We start from the raw sequence: 17620 nt of genomic DNA on the forward strand, positions 1-17620 counted from the left end.
GTGAGACAGGAAGCGTTCAGAACAGGGCTAATGCATCAGCACCAAAGCCTAGTCTAAAGAAACAGCCAGGGAAGCATGACTTAAAATAAGAACCCATATAGCTCTCCATAGTACCCCCATTCCACGCACGAGCTGCCAAATATGAAGAAAGCCTCAGGACAAAGCTTAAAATACATGGGTCATCTGATGGAAAGATACATTAGAGGAGTACAGTGCAGCTCAATGTGTCAGCTAAGTAACTTCTGGAAGGGTTTAAAAGGGTCAAAAAAGAGTAAAAGGGTACAAACAACAGCACACATCCTTAACAGAATTAAGGTTTGGGCTTCATGTATTAAAACCAAGCCTGAATATCACTTTCCCCACTACACCTCTACCTCGATATAACGCTGTCCTCGGGAGCCAAAAAATCTTACTGTGTTATTGGTGAAACCACGTTATATCGAACTTGCTTTGATCCGCCGGAGTGTGCAGCCCTGCCCCCCCCCGGAGCACTTCTTTACCGCGTTATATCAGAATTCGTGTTATATCGGGTCGCGGTGTATTTTACAATCCAGCACCCTGGTCACTGAAGAGACACTTGAACTTCTCAGAACTGGAATGCAAATTATTTTTGTTTCACCATGTTCAGAAGGAATTCAAGCATAAATTCATTGTTCTGTACTTACCACTGCTCCACCATTTCTTGCCATTGATTACATAGCTATCTCCATCTCGCTGAATGCTGCATTCCATGTTGGTGGCATCACTCGAAGCAACATCAGGCTCTGTACAAAACACATTTATGAGCATATACAATGGTTTTGCAGTTAGATCCATTATTCATATATTATGGGAGGGGATTACAATTACTTTTGGTTTTGCTTATACAAACGTCATACAATAAAAAACTGGAGCGAAGGTAAAAGAGGTGGGGATAAAAAGTGTAATTCAAGGCACCCTCATGACAAAGGAATTCTCACCTGGTGACACAGATTCTTTCTGTACCCTTTGCACTACAAGACAGCAGAGCAGGGGAGAAAATCTGGGTCCTTCTCTTTCTCTACAACCTCCTAAAGCTAGTGACCTTGGAGATCTTCACCGAATGTTATCACTGATAGAGTGACAGCCTTTCCTTTGCGCTCCTGCTGTTTGGAACAACCTCCCTTCAGTCTGCTTCATCAATATTCTATTTCCTTCCAAATCTTAGGTGAAAACACCTCTTCTCCTTTGGGAACACAGCAATAAGAGGTATTATATCCTAGCCTGTTATTTAAACTCCTGCTGACTTGCAGGAGGCACCTAGCACTTTTCAGGATTTGGCCCTAAACCTGTGGACCAAAATTTTCAAACTTGGGTGCCTAAAGATACTCTCCTATATCAAAAGTGCTAGTTTTTCCAGAGGTGTGCTGACCACCAGCAATTTTCACTGAGAGGATAATTTCAGGCACCCGGGTTTGAAAATTTTGGCCATAATGGACAATGTAAACCCAAAAGGAATGATAAGCAATTGCTATACAGGAAGTGCATCATGTTTTGGTGTTGATTTTCTACATTACACTTCACAAACATAGGAAAGATTTGCAGATGAACGGTCATTGATATTTGAAGTATTACATAAGCACTATTAGCTGCTAAAGTGGTATCATATTTAGCATATTTACAGTGTGTTTCATCAGTGATCTCAACGCACTTTACAAAGGAGGGTAAGTTTACTGTATGTCCTGTTTGCATAGTAATTTTGTTTGGCTATTAATAAAAAAGCAAGAGTGAAGATATTCTTATAGCAAATAGATTATTATTAATCTTAACTACGGGAAATGGCAACTACTGTGACTATGGGAACTAAGGATCTTAGCATCTTGCAGAATTAGACCCTCTGGCTGTCAATAGCCCATAGAGAGGTTCAAAGCAATGGTGGAATGCAAACAGTATTAGCACATAATAGCTTGTGTTTTTGCACCTCTCTGCACTGATGTGAAACATGCAACGGGGGGAGGGGGGAGGCGTTTTCAACTGCAGAAACATTTACCTGTCATGCAGAAGCAAGAACTAATTTTCCCTTGAAGAAGAGGCTCAAGCCACTGTTTCTTTTGCTCTTCAGACCCATACAAATGCAGGACCTCCATGTTTCCAGTATCTGGGAGCAATCAGAATGTTTCTTTTTGCAATACATAGTTCATACAGCATAAAATGTTTACAAAATGGTGGCTAAGGAATGGGATGGGGGGAAGGTTTGCTAACCTGGTGCATGACAATTGAAAATTTCTGGGGCAAAGAAGCATTTTCCTGTCTCCTCTGCAATTAATGCATAGTCAACCTGACTCAGACCACTGATGGCTGGCAGGAAAAGGTTCCACAGACCCTCTGCTTTGGCCATTTCCTGTCAGAAGACATAAGACCAACACACAATGAATCTTTATTCTGAGATTACATTCTGATTCAGTAACCATCTCACCTCCATCCAGTCAATCTTGCTGTCCCAACTACAGTTCTCCTTTCCTGAGTCTCTATATTCCATTTTTTGGCATAACGTTGAGGCTTCCGCCTCACACTCAAGCTCTCCCTAACTTTTTCCATGTATACATCTCTCTCAACCTCTCTCACACACTCTCTCCCTTTCTTTGTTTCCTTCACCTACTCCTGAACTCCAGGGCTTCTACCACATAGCCACATAAGCCCAGAATAACCACCCAGGTAGCATATGCCAAGCTTCCACACGCTCCTTCAAAAGAACAACTGTTAAAAAATCTGCCTGCTCCATGAAGTATTCTGGCTAGAATGGCGATAACTCACTGTGTGCACATGCATGTATGTGTTCTGGTTTGTGCAGTAGTATATTGTTTTCCTGTTGTGCTTTTGGAATCTATGCTATTTGAATGAGGAGATGGCTAACTGTTTCGGCACACGTCACCCCTGTACAAGACTATGCTGTTTTGTGATGGTATGCTCCAATCCCAGGACAAGGAAAGAAAGGAGCTCTCCCTCCCTCTCCACAGTGCTGCAGGGCCTCCCTTATCATGGGATCAGGGTGCCCCCTAAAGACACTGTGAATACTTTATTTAAGCTTTATTAAAAATAGAGAACTGGAATATAGATTAGCAATGTGTGAGGTGAATTCTATTCATGTCAACATAACAATTAAAACAGTTTCAAGTATAAGCACAGCATTTTCTAAAGTGTGTGTGTGTGCGCATGCGCTCGTGCCTGCATATCTGCTGGGGTGGGAGAAGGAAGGAAGGAAGGGAAAGGCTCAGGGCTTGTCAACACTATGCAGCTTTTAGCGATAAGGCTGTGTCGACACAGCCTTGTCGCTAAAAGTCAGCGTGTGTAAATGCTCTTTTTTGGTACTTTTTCGGCACTTTTGCTGACAAAATACTTCCAGCCCCGTGGGCAGCAGAGCATCCCTGCAGACAAAGCCGCGTTCACACTGCCACTTGCGTCGGCAAAACTTTTGTCTGGGGGGGGTCGGGAGCGGGGGGGCTTTAAGTACCCGTGAAAGACACAAGTTTTGTCAACTTTGCAGTGTAGACAAGCCCTCAGACAGGTCTCCCACTTTTTCTCCAGTTTCACTTCTCTTTTTTAAAGTTTCTAGCTGCTCTGGTTATAAATAAAGACTTGAAAATGTGACCCAGCTGTAACTGATGTAATCACATCTGCCTGAGACTGCAGAGAGCCTGAAATAGCAGCTCTGAGAGGTGTGAACTTCCCCATTCATTTCGGTATGTGCTATCTTCTGAAATGATCACACTTTAAATGTCAGTGTTGTTAACTATTTCACTGCTCAAAGCATGTAAGAAAGGAGATGAAGAACCAATATGAAGATTAACACAATCTGCTCTGAGACTCCGCTCATACCGTAAAAAAGTCTAGATGGAGTACCTGGGCTAAACAAACCTTAAACAAGGTTTAGGGTTAGATATACAGAGACCTCAGCCTGCTTAGTACCCTGGCAAATACACCATTAAAATCCTTTTAAGCTTTTATTAAAAAGATATAGAAAAGCAGGACAAAAAGTTAAAGCATTTGGAATGTAAAGTAAGGCTTTCATTTCAAGAACAATCCTTATTCCCTTTCTCTTTCACTGGAGAGTGTCTTTAAAAGAAAAAATAACCCTTGTTTGACAGTTTTTAAGATAGTAATAAATCTTCTTTTTTGGGGAAAAGAGAAGTTAGTTGAGACAAGCTGGAGCTGGCATTGCGGTTATTAAAGTCTGATCCCATTTCCTAAGAAGATAAACAAGCCAGACACATAGAAAAGAAATAGCAAAGATAGAAAATGCATCTTCTGTCTCTGATGTTGAGTCACTTGCAATCTCACTGCTGGAAAAATACAGGTACAGCACACAGTGTTATCAACCACTGTCACAGGCTTTCAGACGTACGGCAAATATGCAGTCTTGGCCAGCTAAGCCAGACTCTTATCAGACAGAAGGAAAAAGGAGAGAGTTAAGAAAGAGATGAAATAAGGCAAGGAAGGAAAAGGACTTGGGGGGGGGAATGGGGCAAGACAAAGTCTCACACTGCAGGTGATGATTGGGATTTAGCTAGAGCCAGCGGAGATGGCAATGTCATCTGGCTCCCTCTCTCTCGCCTGCTCTGGTTAGGACATTTCTCAGGGATTAGGATGAAGAGGTCCAGGGACCCATGAGACGGCGGGGGTGATAGCTATGATGGTGAATCTCACTTCAGCAGCCAATTTTTCCTCCCAAAGTCTCTTCCAAAAAGGAGTGATGGGTGGAAGAGCCCGACCTCTTATTTTGTTCACCAATTAGGCCTATTTTCTGACACATCATTTTGGTTCAATGATTTCTGGTTCCCCTCATCTCTTGATGTCAGTCCTTGATTTATATCAGTAGGCTTTTTTGTTTGGACTAATTCAATCTGTCTCGCTTTTGCGTCTTTTCCCATCAGCATTTGTTGTTATGGGTTATTGTGACCTCTTATGAAATTATGCTCACTTCTTGGAGTTGAGTTCACAATTAGGGTAAATCTGTAGGCCCAATTATCATAGCACCACCATATGGCAGGATTGTAAGGGGCACAAATGGTTTTGTTTTCCTGAGCTTTCAAAAGCTTGGGAAATACTGTATTACCATGTGTATTTTTAAACTGCATTTCCTTTTTAAAAGCTTATTGTATTTTATATGCATAAGAGAAACATGATTATCTAAAAGGTAAACTACTCTAGGTAATATTTGCTTAGGCAATTGCAGCAACTCCCTCATTTCCATCATCACTGCAATACTCAGGCAAACATTCACTTTGTAGTACCTTCAGTTTCTCAATCACTGAAGGTTTCGTCCATCTGTCCAGTGAATTTTCATCCCTGGCATAGTACTCAACCACTTCCTTAAAAACAAAACAAACAAACACACAATAAAAAGTAATAATATGTGGTGTCTTCTACTACCTCTTTCCCAGTCTCCACAAACCAAAATGAATTCCTATTAAATACCTAGAAGTGCATCTTAATTGTACAAGAGTATATGTTAAATAGTTAAAAACAAAAAAATTAAAATCCTAATTGCAATCTGATTATGTCTCACACATATGAAACAGGTTTAAGACTCCTCATGAAATTTAGCCAAAACAGCACCTCACTTCAGATATAAAAGTGACTCAATACTATTTAAAACACTTACCTGACGGTGTTTGAAGTTCAACATTTTCTGAAGATCTGAGTAAGCACTTGTCATGACTAGTATTCTTGAAGGGTAATTGTATATGAAATTAATGACACCATGATGAAATAATCACTACTATATAAAACTTAATATATGATGACACAGCACATACAGTACTACCAGTGCAATATTGCAACATGCAAGCTAGTTATCCAATTTTAGTATGCAACAAGTGGAAACATGAAGAATACAGCTGTTTCTCTAAATAACAGATGATCTTTTCATTGTGTACTCAGTCATCTGGAGCACTAGATATTAGCACTGTATACGGTTGTGCCCTTCATAGCAATCCTAATGCTAAAAGTTGCTCTCTATGGGACATTTTGAAGACTAATTTTTTTATGCACTGATTATATTTCACAGTTTTTAGTGCTTTTTATTCAGGGATCTCAAAGCACTTTCAATCAACTTTTGGGAGGTTAAATTACTCATTATACTGAAAGGTTAAATGGCCTATCTAAAGCCACGCTGTGAATCAGGTTCAGGAAGAGAATTCAGGAGTCCTGACTTCCCAACCCCAGCTGTAGCAAACAATCAAAAACAAACATACATTTCCTTTAAAGGTTTATGTAGGAAACTTTCAATATTGTTTTTTTGTTAAACAGACATTCCTTAGAACACGTTTTTTCCTGGAGAGAAACAAAACTAGTTGTGACCAAAAGATGGCTGTTTGACCTTTGACAAAATCTTTCAGAAACAAGAACTCATCTGGAGCAGGTACATTAAGAAATCATCTTGTTTTTCATAATTATGGACCTCTCTGGCCATTTCCACTATCAGCTTTGAAGCCTACATTAATGTCAGACACATCTAGGAACTGAGGGCATGTTGATATATTACAGAAGTGTACTTAATATCAGATATAAACAGCACTTTACCTTTCCCATAGCCCTTTCTAAAAAGGGCAAGGTTAACATTCCACCCAGGATGGGGGGGTAAGAACAGCAGCCTTCTTCCTGGATGACAAACAATTCTCCAATGCAATTCTTCCCTCTGGGACACAATCAAGCCTCTAACATTCATAGTAGCATATTATGACTCCACAAGAAGCAACATCCTATAGTCCTGGGAACTTACAGTCAAATACTTTACTGAATACTACATTAACTTCTAACAACATCACTAAAGCAGGACACCAACGTTTTTTATCAAATTAACCTGGTTGCAAGGCATGTTACCTCCCACACACCAAACAAGAGACCAGTCTAGAGAAAGTAAACAACTTAGTGCTGCAGGCAAAGAACAATCACGGGGACAAAATGCATATCCAAGTAGAGTATTAGTCAAAAAACTGCTTCTTTCAGAAGGCTTGGATCTTCAGACTTAATCCCAACAAGCAGATTGTCCTGAGGGTCAGAGCTGTTGTAAGGGAGTTAGTCACAGTGCATACTGTAATGCAATGATTAGTCATGATGACACATTAAACAAGGATAGTTGGCAATGATTATACCATAGTTACTTTCAGCTAACGATCTCAAAGCACTTTACAATTAATTATCATAAAAAACTTTGTCAAGTATCAGGGGGTAGCCGTGTTAGTCTGTATCTACAAAAACAACAAGGAGTCTGGTGGCACCTTAAAGACTAACAGATTTATTTGGGCATAAGCTTTCGTGAGTAAAAACCTCACTTCCCGAAGAAGTGAGGTTTTTACTCACGAAAGCTTATGCCCAAATAAATCTGTTAGTCTTTAAGGTGCCACCAGACTCCTTGTTGTTTTTATAAAAAACTTTGTAAGAAGAGAAAAAAAAATAGATACAGAGAGAGGCTGAGCAACATCCCTAGGATCACACTTAAGTCAGCAGCAACATTGGGAACTCAAGTATCAACTCCTAATCTCCTGCTTTCAACACTCCCTCGGAACTGAAGAACCATGAACCTCAAAAAGCTAAAGGAGAAAGAATCTGGGCCAGGATTCAGGCAGGCCCTGTATGGTAACACTGTGTGGACAGTCAACATCTTCCAGTTTGTGAGCTAGTCAGAGCGCAATAGCGCCTATCTATGTCCAACATCAGGAACCCCCTTTGCACTCCCTCACTACAACAGAGTTCTGTCTTTTCTCTACTGTGAAAGACACTATTGTATTTGTTATTAGTAGAGTATTTTCCTCCATTCAATATTCTTCCTTTAGCATTCACTACTAATTCAGAGACTGTACTTTGGTTAGATTTTGTTGCCAAGGCTATACTGATTTATAATGAGTCATAATCTGCAATCATCACTGACTGGACAAAATTAAGTTCTGTCTCTGTTCCTAAACAAAGTGAAGATGTGAGCTGTGAAGTAAGCTCTGCATTTCTGCACAAACACACTCTACTTCCTGAAGAAAAAGCTTCTACCTTTTCAGCTGGAAACACGTGCTGCTTCATGAACCGCTTCACCTTCAGCAGAACCTCCTGGCCTTTTTTAGTCTGCTGGAACAGCTCTCCTGTACCGCTGGGTTGTGCGTCACTGGTGAAAGAAGTTCTAGGGAACAAAATTAAAATAAATAAATAAAGTCAGGTTCTCCTGATGTTAATACAAACTTCCTTACACGAATATATAACTATTTAAAGAAATATATAAGAAAGCTGTGAAAGGTTTGACCTGAGTTAGCCAAGCCTTTTAGGGCATATCAACACAGGGATAAAAGACCCAGGTCAGCTGACTCAGGCTCGTAGGGCTTGGGCTGCAGGGCTGAAAAATTGCTATGTAGTCATTCGGGCTGCAAGGATTGAGGGTCCCACAGCTTGGACTACAGCCCGAGCACAAATGTCTACACAGCAATTTTTTGGCTACAGAGCCCAAGCTCTGTGAGCCCAAGTCAGTTGACCCAGGCCAGCTGGGTTTTTTTTTTATTTCTGCATAGACATATCCAACAAGTGCTCTTACCTTTTTGAGAGCAGTAATCCCGTTTCTGCCAACGGTTTCACCATCTCAGCGAACTCATAACTGTTCTCTGCAGAAGAATTTCCAAGAAGATATCTAGCATATACACCCTAAAACCAAATAAAATAGACATGTATGATTTAATTATCTGCTTAAAACTGGAGTCCCATATGACAGATAATCTGTGTGAAGTGGTGGGCAAAATTAAATTCATATATTCCCAATAAAAAGAAGTAGTCAGTGTTCCAATATAAAAGTTGGTCGCATTTTACTTGAATACATTAGTATTGCCATTGATCCTTTTCCAATCAGTAGTGATACTGAGACACAAAAAGAAAATACTCACTCCATTGTAGACAGACTAATGGTCCAAGTCTGAAGGACAACCAACAAAATCAACAGCACAAGTGATAAGTATTTACTGTGCAAATGTCAGATACATAATTATAAAAGTTGAAAAACACGTTCATGTGGGGCCTGATCTAGTGCCGGCTGATGTCAATTGATTCCCATCTGTTGATTTCAATAGGCACTGGATGGGGCCCACAATGCTCAGAGTTTAAAAGAACAGTGTATGTGATTTTTCCTGAGGGGGCCCCCCCATCATGTAGCATCCATGGTGATCATATCCAAAATGAACAAATCTAAAGAAGGCTAATGTCTGTTTTAAAAATTCTGAAGTTAGCCATCATCTGATCAGTAGTTTTATAAAGGGAACAATAGCCCAAACAGCTACTAGTGACAGGCAGCAAACACGCGACAGCTTTTAAAAGAATAAATAAAATTACAAAAGCTTTTCAACTTTATAACATTTCAATATTTTTTACATTTTTAATCTACATTACCAAACTACAAATATTCGTAATAAAACTATAAGAACATATATTAGGTATCAATGAAAATGTTACCTGGCATATTCCAGCTATTTTAAAGTATGAAAGAGCAAGAAAGAAATTCAAGTTGGGTAAATCTGTGCTAATACCCCTGCAGCGGCAGTAAACTGAAATCAATTCTTCAAGTGATGGAATTCCTAGGAAAACCATACAGAATATTTAGCATGTCCAAAACTTTTCTCTTTCTTGGTTTTTAAATTCTAATTAATGTTTTACCAGTTATCCTGCTTGTTTAGTCTTACAAACTATATTCAATTTACACAACAAAAATAAACTAGTAAGTGTCACATACTGGTTCTCATGCACTAATATAATGCTGTTATATTTGGGAGCCAAACACAAATGGGGACTGTTCATATTCCAACCAAATATAAACAGAACATTTTTTGGGTCAGTAAAAAAATAATATTGTTGTCTTGTCTTTTAACATGAAGATTCAATTTTAGGCTTAAGTTTTCTGGCAGTGTCTCTAAGAAAAATAGCATTCAAAATATCTTTTCACTTAAAGGAATACTATTAATAACCACGTAAGTATATTGAAATATACATTTCCTAGCTATAGTTTTCTAGATTGTAATAAACATGTTGTTAGTAAACTATGGAAGTTATTTACAAGTTTAGTATGGTATGGTTAATAGTTGTCTATCAACTGTTTATAAAGATAAAAAAATAAATAGAAATCAATTTTTAAAAAACTAATTTCAACAAAATTACAATTACCTACAGTATCTCTAAAACTCAAGGTACCCCCTTGGCCTAACTGTTTAATTGTGTTAGGCCAGAAGTAAAATGCAGCAGTATAAGCTAAATCTGCTAAAAGATGCCCAGTGGTTGAAAGTTCCCAGTCCAGGACTGCCACAACACGAGCCTAAATAAATAAAAAAAATTATCAGATGAATGATAAAGGCAAGCAAGTTAAATTAACTACATTCACACATGCTTCCCATTTAGAAGACACATGACCCGCCCTTTGGAGCATGCCCCCCCACTAAGGGGAGGCACCAGTTGTATAGGGGGCACCCTCGGGGGAGGGGGCGGAACAGGGGTGGGAAGAGGTGGAGCGGGAATGGAGCATTAGGGGAAGGGGCCTAGGACGGAGTGGGGGGTCGAGCATCTCCTGGGAAATCTGGAAGTCGGCACCTATGCTCCTAGGCGCATGCTGGGTGATACCGGCGGCAGCAAAGGCACTGACCAGGCAGGCATGTGCAAGCCCTGGCCATGCCTGAAGAGCACACCCAGCAGTTCGCTGGGCACCAGCTGGGACCCACCGACTGTTCTGCCCTGGGGCCTGGAATTGCTGTCAATGGGCCTGCCTTACTTTCACAGGTTTTTTTTTTTTTCTTCTCCCTTGTTTTTACTGAGATTGCATATTATATATTTAGACCTTTTTGCTCTGTGTTTGCACAGAGTCTATCACTATGGGGTCCTAGTCTATGAGGAGGGCTACCAGGCCCTATGATAATACTAATAATAATACCTATGATAATACCTGATCCCAAACCACCTGAAGTTAATGTGGAAGTCTTTCCATTGACTTCAGCGGGCTTTGGATCAGGCACTTAAGCCAATCAGTGATACTTGAGCACATGCTTGACTCTTAAGTGTATTTTATGATTCCCTTTTTGAGCTGTATATTCCAAGTACAATAATGGAGCAGGATTGTTTGCACTGGGGGATGTGAAAATGGGAAGAGGGAAAAGAAGGTCTAATGAATCAGAGTTAGGTTAGTGAATTTGTTTTAAGCAGTCCATAAATTTATCTCAAGAAAATTGTGCTCTGCAACACCTGTCAATGTCTATTATGAAGGTAGGAAAACAGTACAACAAGAACTAAGAAGTATGATTAAATATGTATGTATATGTTTGGGGTACCTCTCTTGGATGGAAAATGATGTTATCTATTCTAAAATCTCCATGAATCAGATTTTCTTCATTATCACCAGCTGGCAAGTTGTTCATTAACCACTCAGCCAGCTGGTTCATAGCAGGAATGTCTACATGAGCAGATGCATCATACTGTTTTTTCCAAGTTGTAACCTGAAAATATAAAGAACAAGTAAAACAACTGGGAAATCAAACATCAGCTATTTTAAAGCAGAACATTATACAGTTGAGGGAGCGAGCCATTCAAACTTTCTTTTTACTTGTTATCATTCAAAGGTGTTGAAAAAAATATTTGTCACCATATACCATGCCTTTTCTGTGATGGTCTTACTCTTCACTTTTATAATTATGGCTATGAATATGTAGCCAAGATGGTTATGAAACATGATGCACAGTCAATTTTTCCACTGGAAATAGAGACAAAGGCCATTGTTGAGATTTTCTATTCACCAGTAAACTTCTTGGCATTCATTTTTTTCCTCTGTCTCTTCTTGGAACTCTAGGCTGACACAGCCAATTGATTTTATTTAAAAGACAATAATACATTATGTTCCAGTCATAACTATGCACAGGTGCAGGGACACACTCATATGCAGCTAGTTGTGGGCCTGAGAATTAGAACTCTAAGATGAAGAAATGTAACTGGCAGGAATATGCTTGATTCTGTTATTGCCCTATTGCATTTAAAATGCCATAAATGAAGACAAATACTGGCTAGATCTAAAGGATTTGCACTTACTATAATTTGTACATATGCATTCCTATCATGTTTTCTCTAGCTCTTCAGCCCACTATGGTCAGCTGCTCCAGCCCATTCAGTCTGCCCTCTATGTTCCCTTTTGAATGTCCACTGTTATGGTTTTAGGCCTGGTCTACACTACAGACCTATATTGGTATAACTACATCGTTCAGGGGTGTGAAAAATCCACACCCTTGAGCAACGTAGTTATACCGACCTAATCCTCTATGTAGATAGTGCTATGTAGGCTGCAGAGCTTTTCCTACCGACATAGGTACCGCCTCTCAGGGAGGTGGATTAACTATGCCGATGAGAGAGCTCTCTCCTATTGGCTTAGAGTGTCTTCATTAAAGCGCTAGAGTGGCACAGCTGCATCAGTGCGCCTGCACCTGCACCAATGCATCACTTGCTCTTAGTTAACAAACCACATCCCACTGCACTTTTCTGCCTGTTGCTTAGCTGCTCTAAGCTTCTATTTCACCTTTGCTCATGGGTCTCTTTTTTCAAGCCCTCGGAGCTCAGTCACTTCCAGTGACTCACTCGGATTGCAGCCACCCAAAGGACTTCTGCTTCCTTAACCCCTCTGCTACCAGCCAACTATTTTGATCTCTGTTCATTGCCCTTGGCCTTTAGATTATCTTAGAGATCCAATAAGGTACAGAAGAGAATTCAAGAAGGTTTAATAAATAGCAGAAAATTGCACCTCTCAATCTTTGGCCTTTGTTTCTATCACCAGTGGAAGGCTGAGTGCATATTTCATTTCATAACCTTGCTATATGCTACAAAAGTAAGCACAACAGAAAATCAAACACCATGGATCAACTCCTCAGAAATACTGTTGAATAAGCTTTGATACTTCCACATCTTCACACTAAAACAAAAAGAAATAGTCACATACAAATTCAATTTCTGAAGCTCAGGAAACTTTCTCTAAAAAACAACTTAGGACCAGATTCTAACCTAGGCTGCACCACTATAGATCCGCAGCAACTCCCCTGAAGTTATTCTTGATTTATACTGGTGTAACATATCAGATTCTGACCCACTGGGAATACATGATTAAGATCCTTTCCAGCTTGTTCTAAAAGGGACAAAGCAAGTCCCTATATCAACTGGCACGGGTGATTCAAATTCATGAAAATTAATCTTGGGAGTGCTATTCCTGCTTCTGGATTTTGACAGTGTTGTTATACCCTTAGTAGCTCATTAGCTTTAAATCTGTACTAAATACCCTCTGGGAAGTGGAAAGGACACTGAAAGATAGACCTGATCTTTGTTGTATTTCAAATATAAATCCCACTGCACGTGTAATTCCAGATCTGGAGATGTGACACAGGTGAATGGATACTACAGTATGATAATAGGACCATAGACTTTATCAATGTGTTTATCAACACAATAACATATAGAGTAATTGAACTAATTATAAGATACTAGGTAAAGCCAAAATCTTGAGTAGTTTAAAGATGTTCGTTATTTTTAAAGACATTGATATAAAGTGTTGTAACCAAATGAATACAAATGAAACAATCAAGGGTATTACAAAGTAAGTGGCTTTTGAGACCATTACCTGCCTCCTACAGTATCCTGGTCCTCTGCCATATCCTTGGAGACCCAATGAATGCAAACTGAATGAGTGCAACCGGGCCAGGGTTTCTATCATAGCAACATACAAAGCAGCTCGCTCTGCTGGACTGACTTCAGGTAGTGTGAGGTCTCGGAATATGCGACCCTAAAGACATCATAAATCAGATATTTGGTTGGATGGAAGGAGGAGGGGAGGGAAAGGTCACACAGCTCAACAGCACAAGATGTGTATGATGTATTAACAGTCACTGCATCAGTAATCTCTTCCTCTTGTCCAGGAAGGTCCAGGCACTCTTGCTCACTGAAATCCAAAAACTACCAATCTCACAGGATCTCCCTGAGCAGTGAATTTAATATATATCTTGTAGATCCTGAACTAGAACTCTAGAACCAGACACCCTCAAACTCTGAGGTGTGTGAAATCCAGATTGTATTTCTTGGGTCCATCTCAAATATTCTGAATCAAAATAATTCAGTGTATAAATTGAAAAACGAAATGATAAGCTCTAGTTTAATAAGGATTTTTCACATTTCAAAAATAGTTTAAAGTAATCCACTTACTTTTTTTGGGGGGGGAGGGAGAGAAAGAGGGGCTATCATTTGCCTCTGTTGTGGGCCCTTTGATGTGGGTGGTCCATATACCGGCCCTATATTCCTATAATTGCTGCCTGAACAAGAACTCTGTTAGCTTTTGAAGAACAGTTGGCTAATGCATTCATCAGTTCTTTCAAAAAAACACTGTGGACTCAGAAACGTTGAGGGCCTGGGATGGAGAACAGTTACCCAACCTTAAAGCCGGACCAGCTCCCCCTAATAAGTCTAGGGTTTTCACACCAGTGATCCTGCCTGACAACCAACCTGAGAAGATCATGTTGAATGGTGAGCCAAACACATGACCCTGCGAGCGAGAAATAAGTCCTAAAAAAAAGGAAGTAAATTGGGGCTATTGGTGATCAGCACCTCTGGAAAAAAAAAAACAAGCATTTTTATTTAGGTGCCTAAAATGGGGCTTAGGAGTCCTATTCTAGGCACCCAAGATTGAAAATTTTTATCAAGGTTCTTATTTCAACATATAAAACGTTAGCTATTTTAAAGAGCTTGCAATGGAAATAAAACCAAAAAGAAAAGAAAACAAAAAACTACAACATGTATTGACTAACCTGTATATGTTCCATCACATAAAATTCAGTTCCAATCACAGAAACATCACTGCAATACAGTAGGGGCTCAGGGACTGGAAATCCAGCTGCAAATAATGCTTTCTGCACATGATATTCTCTATCAACCTAAGAAGGATATAGTATGGTAGGTACAGAATAATGTTCAAATTCTTCAAACGCATTTAATTAAATTTATTTTACATATATACAGAATATAACACCGTGCCCTACTAAACACCAAGCGCTGGATTATGTATGCAGTACAGAACACTGCTACTGGTGTGTGCATTTGAATAATTAATTGCATTTTCTAATATTTCTAACATTCAACACTTAAATTTTTATGCCAATAGTTGCGTGAGGGAAATAGCCCACTTGAGAGTTGGGCCTGGTATAAACTTTAATTTTCGTTATCTTCAATCAGATTTATATTAACAACATCTAGAGCAGCTCTGTCTCTGGGTTAAAGTTGCTAAGAGCAAGACAACCCTTCAGCCAGTTAAAGCAACTAACTGTTAGTTCCCCAGTTCCTTGTCAGTATAGGGGTCATGTGACAGTTGCAAAGCGGCCTATACATTTGTTTTAAGAAATGCGAAAGGAGGAAATACGGAGATGTGTGAGATGTATAAGTGTGGGCAAGGGAAGTTATAGCCATCAACATATCAAGGCCTTCTAATGAATTGGTGCCATCTGTACCAGCCAACTAAAGACAAAGACCACTACAGGCTATGCTGGCCTAAGTGCCCAGAAGACTTTGCCAGCACCGAGTTACTGACCAGACATGACATCACCCAATCCCCTGATCTGCAGTCCTGACTGTGCAATGTGACGCCAAAGACCACACAAGCCAAAGAATGCATCTTTTTCCTTAAATATTTCCCCCTTTTTCTTATGTTGTTATTGGGTGGTGATGCCCCCATTATTATTATTCTCTAACACTTTTGAGGTGTGCACATGTGTGTTTAAATGATTGCATGCATATGTGAGTTCATTTGTAGTAAGCAACATTAATCATTTCCTAATTCAAGTTCTAGGCAGTCCTGCTTTAAACTTAGACTGTTGCCCTGAACAGTGAGGGGTGTCAGCAATACCACACTACTCTACAGGAGAAGTAAGAGCTGTCGACTGCTGTTGTATCAAAGACTGGGTAATTAAACCAGAGAGGGAGTGATCAGTATAGTCACTAAGCACACAGGAACTTTGAAAGGAGTCTAAATATTGCTTCAAGGGCTGAGAGGTAAACAAGTTTGGTTCTGATTCTGAAACGTTCAACCAGTTCAATAGATTACCTTGCCATGAGCAAGACCCCGTAACTGGCGGTCAGAGCTAAGCAGATGGCTGCCTCCTCAAGTTTCTGTATTTGTAAAAATTGATCATGCGCTGTAGCAGTTTTATGATTAAGGTTACGATTATGTCATGGAGGTCACAGAATCTGTGACTTCCAGAGACCTCCGTGACATTTTCTGCCCGCAGCTCTCAGCCACGGTTGGCGGTGGGCCCCCAGGAGCTACCCAGCTGCAGTGGGGGGAAAACCTCCAGGCTGCCCAGCCACAGTGGGCAGCGAGGGGACCCCACATGGGCTCAGCCGTGGCAGGGGGGACCCCAGAGCTCCCAGCTGCTGCAGGGGGCAAGGGGACCCCAGAGCCCCCAGCTGCTGTAGGTGCTAGACCCTCCTCTCTCCACATTTTGTCAGGGATATTTTTAGTAAAAATCAGAGACAGGTCATGGGTGTTCGTGAATTTTTGTTTGTTGCCCATGACCTGTCCCTGATTTTTACTAAAAATATCCGTGACAAAATCTGAGCCTTACTTATGATTTGATTATTGTATTACTTTGATGACTTGATTAATTGGTGACTCAGTTCATATCATCATTAATTCTAATTGTGAGCTTGATTTGATAATGTACTGTCTAATTCTTAGTATAGTAAGTGTTTATAGTAGTTTATAGTAGTTAGCTTGGTGATAAGTTTGATTAACTTTAAATTTGCTTATTTATTAATGTGTAATAAAATCCATAAAAAGTATACAAAGCCAGTTTTTCTTTCATATTTGCAACTGGGTCAGAAACCTTTAGAATGAAGATAATTTAGCCAAGGTATTTGTGAGCCATTTGGCTCTGTCCTTAAATTAAAACATTTGTTCCTCACAGTTATGTAATTTTAGCACATGAACTATGAAATGCATTTATAGTTTGCCAAGGAATTTGTTACTCACCTGGTGAGCTTTAGGCAGAAGAGGGCCATGAGGCTTCTTCCTAAGCACATATGTCTTAAAACCCTTCTTCAAGTAAAAGGTTGGATTGGACTGGCCTGAGCTACAGAGAAACAAGAAATGAATTACTAAGAAACAAAGTTGCAAACATTTAATAGCAAGAATAACAGCAACTCCAAATTGGAAAAGTGCACATCACTGTTTGGGCTGAAGAGGATGTCCAGGTACAATTAGGGAATTCATCTCAAGGGTGTTCTTTTAAACATACAATCTTACAAATCAGCAGAGGACAGTTCAGAAAGTCAGTAATCATGGGCTCTATTCCCAGCTCTGCCACATGTTTCCTGTTTGACTTTGGAAAAGTCACAGTTATTCTATGCCTCTGTTTACTCTTCTGTAGAAAGGAGGTAACATCCACAACGATGTTGTGAAGATCAGTTAATGTTTTCAAAGCTCACTTAGATTCTTGGATGAAAAGTAGTAGCCTTGAAAATTTACCAACCTGGATTAAGAAAAATAGATTAATATTTTTTACAGTAGTGCATAAACTTCCTTTGACTTACAACAGATGTGACAGAAATGGGTATTTTCTGTAACACTTTATGAATGATACTT

At 39.8% G+C, this 17620-nt stretch overlaps 1 protein-coding gene across 4 annotated transcripts in view; it reads right to left on the bottom strand.

Annotated features, from left to right (window-relative positions):
• Positions 1–17620, bottom strand: part of ACAD11 (acyl-CoA dehydrogenase family member 11) — a 55658-nt gene that overhangs the window by 32143 nt on the left and 5895 nt on the right. For all 4 annotated transcript variants that reach the window (XM_065587074.1, XM_042841277.2, XM_065587072.1 and 1 more), the window contains exons 2-13: positions 17009–17108; positions 14793–14918; positions 13616–13777; positions 11295–11459; positions 10144–10291; positions 9439–9560; positions 8534–8640; positions 8002–8128; positions 5250–5327; positions 2221–2359; positions 2009–2116; positions 666–764 (exon numbers count right to left, since the gene is read on the bottom strand). In XM_065587074.1, the coding sequence (XP_065443146.1) occupies positions 666–764; positions 2009–2116; positions 2221–2359; positions 5250–5327; positions 8002–8128; positions 8534–8640; positions 9439–9560; positions 10144–10291; positions 11295–11459; positions 13616–13777; positions 14793–14918; positions 17009–17108 (1481 nt within the window). The remainder of the gene's footprint in view (positions 1–665; positions 765–2008; positions 2117–2220; positions 2360–5249; positions 5328–8001; positions 8129–8533; positions 8641–9438; positions 9561–10143; positions 10292–11294; positions 11460–13615; positions 13778–14792; positions 14919–17008; positions 17109–17620) is intronic.

This window comes from Chrysemys picta, chromosome 2 (genome assembly GCF_011386835.1).
Source record: "Chrysemys picta bellii isolate R12L10 chromosome 2, ASM1138683v2, whole genome shotgun sequence".
NCBI classification, from domain to species: Eukaryota; Metazoa; Chordata; order Testudines; family Emydidae; genus Chrysemys; species Chrysemys picta.